This window comes from Mastomys coucha, unplaced genomic scaffold, assembly GCF_008632895.1.
Source record: "Mastomys coucha isolate ucsf_1 unplaced genomic scaffold, UCSF_Mcou_1 pScaffold23, whole genome shotgun sequence".
In the NCBI taxonomy this organism is placed as follows: domain Eukaryota; kingdom Metazoa; phylum Chordata; class Mammalia; order Rodentia; family Muridae; genus Mastomys; species Mastomys coucha.
In genome coordinates, this window is record NW_022196906.1 from 70,009,669 (window position 1) to 70,019,222 (window position 9,554).

The 9,554-nt window shown below is 45.1% G+C and overlaps 2 protein-coding genes across 2 annotated transcripts in view; one reads left to right on the top strand and one right to left on the bottom strand.

The window, feature by feature from the left end:
* Window positions 1-9,554, top strand: part of Bcl2l10 (BCL2 like 10) — a 29,956-nt gene that overhangs the window by 8,056 nt on the left and 12,346 nt on the right. The gene's annotated exons all lie outside the window — the stretch shown is intronic.
* Window positions 7,230-9,554, bottom strand: part of LOC116072531 (ZAR1-like protein) — a 13,479-nt gene continuing 11,154 nt past the window's right edge. The window contains exon 5 of the mRNA XM_031343993.1: window positions 7,230-7,347. Within this exon, the coding sequence (XP_031199853.1) occupies window positions 7,230-7,347 (118 nt within the window). The remainder of the gene's footprint in view (window positions 7,348-9,554) is intronic.

Below are 9,554 nucleotides of genomic sequence, written 5' to 3' on the forward strand. Positions count from 1 at the left end.
ATGATGAAATGAAGGGTTGAATTAAAACTATTTCCTTAGGCTCCGTTAGACTCGCCAGACTGCACATTAGACTCTCCTGACGTGCTTTTAACTCCGGATACCTCCGGCTGCCATCTCAAGTGGAACAAGGTGTGAACAGGCTCTCAGAGTCCTCCGGGGGGCTCTAATGTGAAGGCAGGGCTGTGCCTCCAGGGCTTTGAACAGCTTTACTAACCAAACAAATAACCTACAATTGAATGATAAACCCTTGCTCCATTTGAGCCTAATTAGTTTCTTTGACCCAGACAAGATTTCACTTACATTTTAAGATACTTAAGGCAAGCTTTCACTGTGAGTCAGCTGAGGGTCAGCTTCCTCCCACCTAAATTATTACACACACACACACACACACACACACACACACTACACAAGTAAATAAAAAGTTTAAAGGCATGGTTCAATACTGTTTGTTACAGGACCTAGTCTTCCCTTGCCAATCAGTCCCACAGGAACTTCCTGATCTTTTCATGGATTATTTTATTTTCTGATTTATTTTGTTTTGTTTTGTCTATTTTGAGACAAGGTCTTATCTAACCTAGGGTGGCCTAGAACTTGCTACGTTGCTGAAGATGACTCTGTGTTCCTTTGAGCTTCTACCTCCCAAGTGCTAGGGAGATTGCAGATGTCTATCACTACACCCAGCTATCTCCTGTATCTTTAAACAGAATGCATTTCTTGATTTTCAGTTTGAAGACATTATCTTTATTGTTACACTCCAAACCCATCCCTTGCCATCCCCCTAGCCCCACCCAATGTAATTATATCATAACTTTAGTTCCATCAGGGTTCATTATCTACATTCCGAGTTCTCATGCTACTCTGAACTGAACCGTGTCAGCTAAGGTTATTTCCTTCTCACACATTATTTCTCTGAGTTAATAACTGCTTTAATCTTTCTTACTTGGTTAGTTTGGGACTGGTTTTGTATAGAGTTTTTAATGACCCATCTTTAAGTTTTCTGGTAGTTGTACAAATCCCTTCTGGAAATGCTCATTTCCACCAGGTTGCTCACACGTGATGCTGCAAGGTCTCCCAGCTCGTTCACACAGGGACTGTCTTTATCCTCTGTGCCAGATACCCCATCACCATATTGCAGTGTCTCTTCAGTGTTTAGACTCGGGACTCCCACCACCTCTCCTCATGTGGAGTCTCCCGTTTCCATTCTTGCTCCTTTTTGCCTGTGGCTCTTGTTTTCCTGAAGCACATTCCCAGCAGATTCCCCACCAGGAGTTAAGTGGAAAGGAGACTGCTTTATGTGCGAATGTCTTATACTACTTAGGATTAACGCTTCATCCAAATGTACACATTTTCCATTGTTCGCTGCTTCCTCTTGGGATTTACAGGCACTTCGCCACTTTCTTCTAGTTTTCAGAGATTTCCCAACATGTTGATGGGAGGGGTCTGTGTTCTCTCTCTCCAAAAGCATGCAGAGCCTTCTTTTCACATAGATTTCAAAGCTTTACAGCTGTGGGTGGGTATTCCCATCCATCCCACTCAAGGTAGAGAAAGTGTTTCAGTCTGGGCTCATCTGACCTTCAGTCCTGAGAGAGCATCTTGGTTCCCTCCCCTGCTTTCTCTCCTACAATGTCTCGTATTTAGATGCTGAACTCCCCTTGTGCTATCTAGTGTTCTTACTTTCATCTTTTAAGGTTTGTTTAATCTCCACTGGAGCTCGCTGGTGGAATGGAGTGGCAGTTAGCACAAGGAAAACGTGGCAGGGGAGGCACAGCAAAACCCAGATGGTGAAGCTTTCTGGAAAGAACTGCATTTCAGCACAACTGTGATACTATGTTTCCATAGACACACCCACAAAACAACAGGCTTTGTGCAAGGGCAAATCCAATTTAAAAGACGTGTATTTAGCCTATTGCACATCCAGAAAGGGCCCAGTTTGGCTAGGAAACTCTGCCTCCTGCTGAATAAAAGCAGGTCACATAAAGGAGGGTGGAGACATTACCCACCCTTCAGGCTCTTTGTAACCTCTGTTCCCCTCTAGGAACTGGAGTGTCCCCCACCAGAGGCCAACCTGCTCTTCAATGGCAAAGACTATTTCTCAGAAGTCAGGAAGAGAGAAACTGGGTTTGCTGTGTGTCACAGCTCCGACCACAGTCTTTACTGCGGCTGTTTGTATTTTTGAAGCTGTTTTCCAGTAACTCTAAGCAGCCCTCTAGAGTGGCAATTACCCCTCAGAGGCCCGTGACCACAGAGGCTCATCCACTTGGGCCCAGGGCCTGACCCTTAAGAAGGAGGAAGGGGGTGTATTAAGGACCAAAAGATATCAAGTGCCAGGGTGAGTGGGAGAGAATGTAGGCTGTCCTAAATACTCCTGTTTCCCTGCTCTCCCACACAGCCTTCCAGGGGACCCTGCAGGACTTGGGGAAAAAGAGCTCGAATAGAAATCCTCAGTAGCTCTGGCTCCTCCCCCTTTGGGGGCAGGGTCACACAGGCTGGCGACTGCGGTGGCGTCTTTCCTTGCAGGAAGTGTTGACCTCCCCAGCAACCTGGATGTGTGGTGGGAGTATATAGGTCACCTATGGCTTCTGACCCACAGACACGTTGTTGAGAGTCCCGTGCGTACTTGCTTTGCCTTCTATCTGCTCCTAGAGGCTAGGAGAAGGGAACCCTGAGGCAGAAGCACCCCATCATTGCTGGGGCGAGGGTGTGTTCTTGTGGCTTTTGGGGGCGCTGGAGTTGGTTATATGAGACAAGTTTTTTCTCTGTGGTCTTGACTGTCCTGGAACTTGCTCTGTAAACCAGGCTGGCCTCCAAGTCCCAGAGATCCCCCTGCCTCTGCCTCCCGACTGCTGGGATTGAAGGCGTGAACTGCCACTGCCTGGGGACTTCTTTTCTTTTGACCAGAATTTAAATTCTCACTCAATCTCAGCTTTTCACCCACTAAAGCTATAATTTTTTTATTACTTACTATATTCATAAATCTTATCATCACTGATAGAATACGTGGCACAATTTTTAACATTTTTTAAAGGTTTATTTTATGCATATGAGTTCCTTGTCTGCATGTACATTGCATGCCAGAAAAGGGCACCAGATCTCATTATAGACCGTGTGGTTGCTGGAATTGAACTCAGGACCTCTGAAAGAGCATCCAGTGCTCTTAACTGCTGAGCCATTTCTCCAGCCCAGCTACATCTTCTTTTTTTAAAAGATGTTTGATAGTGTGTGTGTGTGTGTGTGTGTGTGTGTGTGTGTGTGTACATGTGGATATAGGTGCCCTCAGAGGCTAGAAGAGGGTGTCAGATGCCCTGGACTTGGAATTCTAGGCGGTTGTGAGCTCCCAACATGGGTTCCAGGAAACTATCTAAAACTTGGGTCCTCTGAAAGAGCAACAAGTGTTTTTAACAGTTGAACTATCGCTCCAATCCCAGAAAACAACTTTAAAACCTTTGTTTATTTTACTTTTTCTTCAATTCTGAGGGTGAAACTCAGAGACTTGTGCCTAGGAGGTCTCATGGAGCCAAATCAACACCAAGAAAGCAACTTTGAAGGAAGTAGTAACACTACTTAGGAGGAGGTACAGTCAGTCATGCTGTGGAAGGTATAGCAGGAGGTGTAGATGACAACTGGTTACATAGTGTGCAGAGTCAGTAAGTAAACAGAGATCAGTGCTGGTGTGCGCCCTCCTCTCCCCTTTCATCCATCTGGGTAAACTGGAAGATGACTCAGCAGGCAAGAGTGAGGGCTGTTCTTCGATTCCCAGCACCTACAGGATGACTTACAACCATCAGTAACTTAGGGGATCTTAGAACTGCTTCCACAGGCACACATGATGCATAAACATGCATGCAGGTGAGACACTCATACACATACAATAATTCTGGCTGGGTATGGTGGTGCTTATCTTTAATCCCAGGTCTTGTGAGGCAGAGGCAGGCAAACTTCTATGAGTTTGAGATTAGCCTGGTCTACGTAGCAAGTTCTGGGCTAGCCAAGGCTACATGGTAAGACAGACACTCCTACTCCCTTATCTCAAAAATATATAACTTTTGGGACACTAGCCCGTGAGGTGATGCCATCCATATGCATGGTGGAAACACCCTCCTACACATTTCCAGAGCTGTGTCTTCTAGGCAACTCCAAATCCAATCAAGTTGACAGTGAAGATCAACCGTCAGATTTATTCATTTATACTTATAATGGGTCCTTGTGGTTTGTTTTTATGATTCAAAATTCTTTATGCTCAAACTTTTAAACTCCCAGCCCATGTAACATTTAAATATATATATATAATACTGTGTGAAGTAGATCCTTGGGGATTCTTCAATCCCATGTTGCTGTTTAAAAGTATTATTAGCCTCCATCCCCTGCACAGAGTGGAAATGGGTACAGCTACGTTTTACTTTGTTACACTTAGGACCTTATCATGGACAAAATACAGAGTTATGAAAAATAAAGGTGACTGACTTCACATGCCTTCCATTGGGCTTCAATCATTGTGAACATATGGCCAATCTCATTTTGACTATATGTTCTCTTCTCATTTCTACACAAGCAGCCCAGCCTCTCCTGCAAGCTCCCTTGGTAGATAGAACCCTGTGACTTTCTACAGCTTCCTTATTGCTGGTGTGACCGGGCATGCCAGGTTCACACTGTAAATCTATGACCCAGACTAGAACCAGCCAGTGTCCCTAAATGGGAAAGAGAGCTGGGCCGTAGGATGCTGGCAACTAACCATTTATTGAGGAAACAGGCCCATTTTAGAGTTTCCTGGCTCTCCTAGAGCTTTGAAGATTCTTAAATACAGTAAGAATCTCTTTGGTGTTGTCTTCATTTAGAATAAAGATTCTAAGCAGGATATATAGTCAGTATCTATTTAGCCATTCAGCCCACTGCCCTCAACACACAATGAACTCAGGCAATGAGGAAGGTGGATGGTCGGGAAGACAATTAGTGCAGTAAAAATGAAATGCCACAGTGTGGGGATGCAGACATGTTGAGGACTTATGTTGTCCACTTGACCCAATCCAGGGTCATTTAGGAAGAGGGTGCTGCAGCTGAGAAGATGCTCCCTCTAGATTAGCCTGTGGGCAAGCCAGTTTTCTTGATGGGCGACTGATGTATCCCCGTCACTGTGGGTGAAGCCAATCAACCCTAGCCAGGTAGTCCTGAGTAGTTTGAGAAAGCCGGCTGAGCAATCTAGGAGGAGCAAGTCAGTAAGCAGCATCCCTTCATGGCCTCTGCTCCAGCTCCTGCCTCCAGAATCCTGCCATGACATCTCTCAGTGATCAAATATTGAAGGGCACCGCCCCGAGGTCTCTCTTCCTCCGTGGGTATACACGAACTGGGTTAATTGGGTCCTGGGAAGGCAAACGGTTAACAAGGAAGGACACAGACGCCAGGTAGATGTGATAAGAGAGAACTTTACTGTAATTCACTCAGTATTTATAGTTAGGCTTAGGAACCAGACCCAGAGGAAATGGAAACTTGCCCATCTTAACATAAACACGAGAAAATCCACTAACACCAGACCGGAGGGAGATCTTGAAAGGAAGATCCGGCAAACCTTTAATATAAGCATGAGACCTGCTAAGTCTTTGATCTAAGGAGCAGCAGTCAGGATTCCACACAGCGGGTGTCCAGCTCCAGCTTCCAGCCTGTCGATGCTGCTTTACAGAAACCAAGTCACTCCCAAGCAACAAGGGGCGGGGAAGGAGTCCACAGAATATGGCCTGAGAGTTGTAATATTAAATAAACCCTTTCCTTGATTTGTTTATGGTCGTGGTGTTTTATCACAGCACTAGAAGATCTAAGGCAGGTGAGGGTAGGTTTCAGACCTTCTGGGGCAGCAGGCTTCCAGACCATCAGCTCAGTCATGCATGGGGGAGTCAGCTCAACTTTAAACTTTTTTTTTTTAAGATTTATTTATTTATTATATGTAAGTACGCTGTAGCTGTCTTCAGGCACTCCAGAAGAAAGTGTCAGATCTCATTACGGATGGTTGTGAGCCACCATGTGGTTGCTGGGATTTGAACTCAGGACCTTTGGTAGAGTAGTCAGTGCTTTTAACCACTGAGCCATCTCACCAGCCCTCAACTTTAAACTTGTAGATTAATGTAGATGCTGTATACAGACACCTATATGAATTGCTTAAATATTTCCTGTATTTCCTTTGAGACTATTTTATTGAGTACATTGCAAGAGGGTGGTGTACATGTTGCAGTTGAGCCAACGTTGCAATCAAGTAGAGTACAGCCAGCTTCCTGTATTTTCATAGAAAAAGAACTAAGGGGTTGGAGTGCTAACTCAGTCAGTAGAAGGCTGGCCTTGCAAGCAGGACAACCTGAGTTTGTATGTTTGTCATCTCAGCTCTGAGGAGATGGAGACAGAGTATCCTTGAGGCTTGCAGCCAGTGTGTCTAGCCAAATCAGTAAGGTGCAGTGAGAGCCTGCCTTAAAAACAAGGCGGAGAATGCAAAGAAGACACATGATCTCGATCTCTGGCACACACACACACACACACACACACACACACATACTGCATACACATATATATACACACATACATTCATATATATATATATATACATACTGACACAGATACATACACATATGCATACACATACTTAGACACACATGCACATACATTCATATATATATGTATACATACTACAGATGCACACACATGCATATGCATACAAATACATATATACACAATGCACAAACATTCACACATATATACATACATACACAGGTATACACACGTGTATCTGCATACATATACATATATACATACATACACATACATACATATACATACACATACATACATATATACATATATACACAATGACACAGACTCATCCATGTACATACATACACAAATACAAAGAGAAACACAGACACATACATAAACATATACAGAGATACACACAGAAACACACACATATACACAAGATAGAAACACATATATGCACATACACAGAGACTCATACATACATACATAAACACACAGCAAGACACCCACATACACTCTCACAGGGACAGACACACACATGAGGAAGAGAGAGCTGGGAAAAAATACACCAAAAATCCCATGCTTAGCTCTGTGGAGGGTAGGAATTCTTCATTGATCCTTATCATAATTCACTACGACTGCTATTTTATGACATGAGAAAGCACAGTTTTATTATCAGGAACAAGATGATATATATTACTTCACATATTAAACGGTAATCAGCCTGTGGTCCCAGGAGAGCCTCCCTGCTGCGTGTAGTTTTCCTGCTGTTTGGCTTTTCGGAAAAGACTGTGTTCTTCCACCAGGGGGCGCCTGGCCTTCAAATGAGGCTGAAGTCTGGGGATAGAGAGAGTTGGACCGCGTGAGGGGTAAATCTTGCATAATTGCCGGACACACCTAACTTTACTAAGGATGGTTTGAAAGCTTTTGATATTCAATGCCTGCCTCACCCTCACTGGTTACTAAAAATATAAAATCCCATTTTTCCCTAAAATCAGTAAAAATACAGCGAGACTTGGGCTCAGCTAGCCAGGGAGAAAGCACGTGCCTACCCTTGGAAGGTTAACAATCTAACTAGACTAGCCAGTCTCACAGTTGCCCTTCCCCGTGTGAACACCTGAGAGACGAGGAGACAGGGGAGACATGACTTCAGGAGAGATGCAGCGGCCAGGGAACCACTACCGTCCCGCCAGGCCTACAGAAAGCCCCAAGAGACGCCTGGGGGCTCACAGCTCGACACTTGGCCTGTTAGTATCTATGTATGTGGGCAGAGGGAGGCTGGGCAAACACCAGCTGTGTGTGCCAACAGCTAGTTTCTTTGCAGTTGTGCAAGAAAAATGGAGTAAGACCTGACCAGAGGACTGGGAGGGATAGCCAAATGTATACAACACATAGATGCCGTGGGAAGATAGGAGGAGCCATCAAGCCCAGTGTGTCAGAGGGGACTTCCTGTGGGAGGTGGCAATCGAGCTTGTGAAGAAGGGCAGAGGGGAGCCTGAAAGGAGAGAAGCCCAGGCAGAGGGAATACATGTGCGTGGTACAAGAGAAAACATGGTTTCACCTATGACATCCTTCTGTGTGGATGGAGCCAGGGCTAAGTGCATGGGCACGCGGACAATGTGGAGGCAAAGATAATTTATCTGCAGGGCATTATGAAGCCCCCTGAAGGATTTCTATGGTGGAGTACCTGCCAATCATAGACCTTCAGTGAAGTCACCAGTTATCTTTTATGTGGTCCAGTTGTTCTGTTAGTTTTTTTGTGAACTTGATACACGCTAAGGCCAGTTGAGGAAATGCCTCCATCAGATTGGCCTGTGGGCAAGGCTGTGGGGCATTTTCTTGATTAACCTGACCCAAAGTCACACTGCAAGCCTGTGCTTCCTCTGGTCTCTGCATGTAGCTGCCCTGTGTGGCTACCCTAGCCCCATTCAACATTCCTCGCTCCTGCTCCCATACATTCCCGTGACTTTGGAAGCTTTTGTCCTACTTACTAGTCACAAGAGAAAAGGTGCTTCAGGGGCAAGCATAGGATCACAACTCCTGGGTGTTGAGGCCAGGGGTGACATGTCATATCGGGAGCAACTGTGGGAATAGAACATATTGTTCAGGGATAAGCAGAGGCATGAGCTGGAGGCCTAAGAGCTGCTGACAAGATCATGTCCTGGATCCCAGTGAGGTTCAGAACTCACTGTTCTCAAGGACTAAGAGATAGACAGTAAAATAAGATCCAGTCCAAGGTCTGAGAGCACGATGAATTCAGGGAGAGGCAGGAAACACAGATAGGCCCAGTGGGGCAAGGGAGACTCCAAAGTCTGGAGACTCACCAGAGTAAGAGCGGACCAGAGAACTGGGTGAGGCTTGATTCCCTAAGCTACGCCGGGCACCAAGAGTCCAAGAATGTGTTCCCAGCCTTGTGGGCAGAGAATTGAGAGTGTGTGGGGAACTCACGCAGACCTCAGCTCAGTCTGAACAACGATGGTAGGAAAGTCACAGGGCCTGTCCCGGTCCTGGTTCCAAACTTCACATGCTAAGAGGATGAAGAATTCCTCAAGGCTATGGCATACAGGCCTCTCATAAAGCAAGTAGCCTTTATGCCTTGTGAGGAGTAACATCAAGAGCAAAAACACCAAAAGATTACATACATGCATTTACAATGGCAAGAAACATTAGATTATTTAGTAAGTGGTGTTAGAATACTTGGTTTACACACCCCCTCTCCCCTTAGAAACAAACCAAGTCAGATGTCTGTTTAGCTTCAGGCACAAAACCTTAACCTGCTAATAACTAAGTGGTTTCAAAATTCCCCACAAAATATCAGGCCCAAGCCAGTGAGATTGCTCAGTGGCTAAGGGCCCCTGCTGCCAAGCCTAAACCGCAACATCCAGGAACCACATAGCACAGGGAGAAAACCGGCTCCCAAAAGTTGTGCTCTGATTTCCACACACATGCAGGAATGCCCACCCACAGCCCTCCACCCCACACAAAATAAATAAATGAATAAATAAGTGTAATTTTTTTTCAAAAATAAAACAAAAAATACTTTT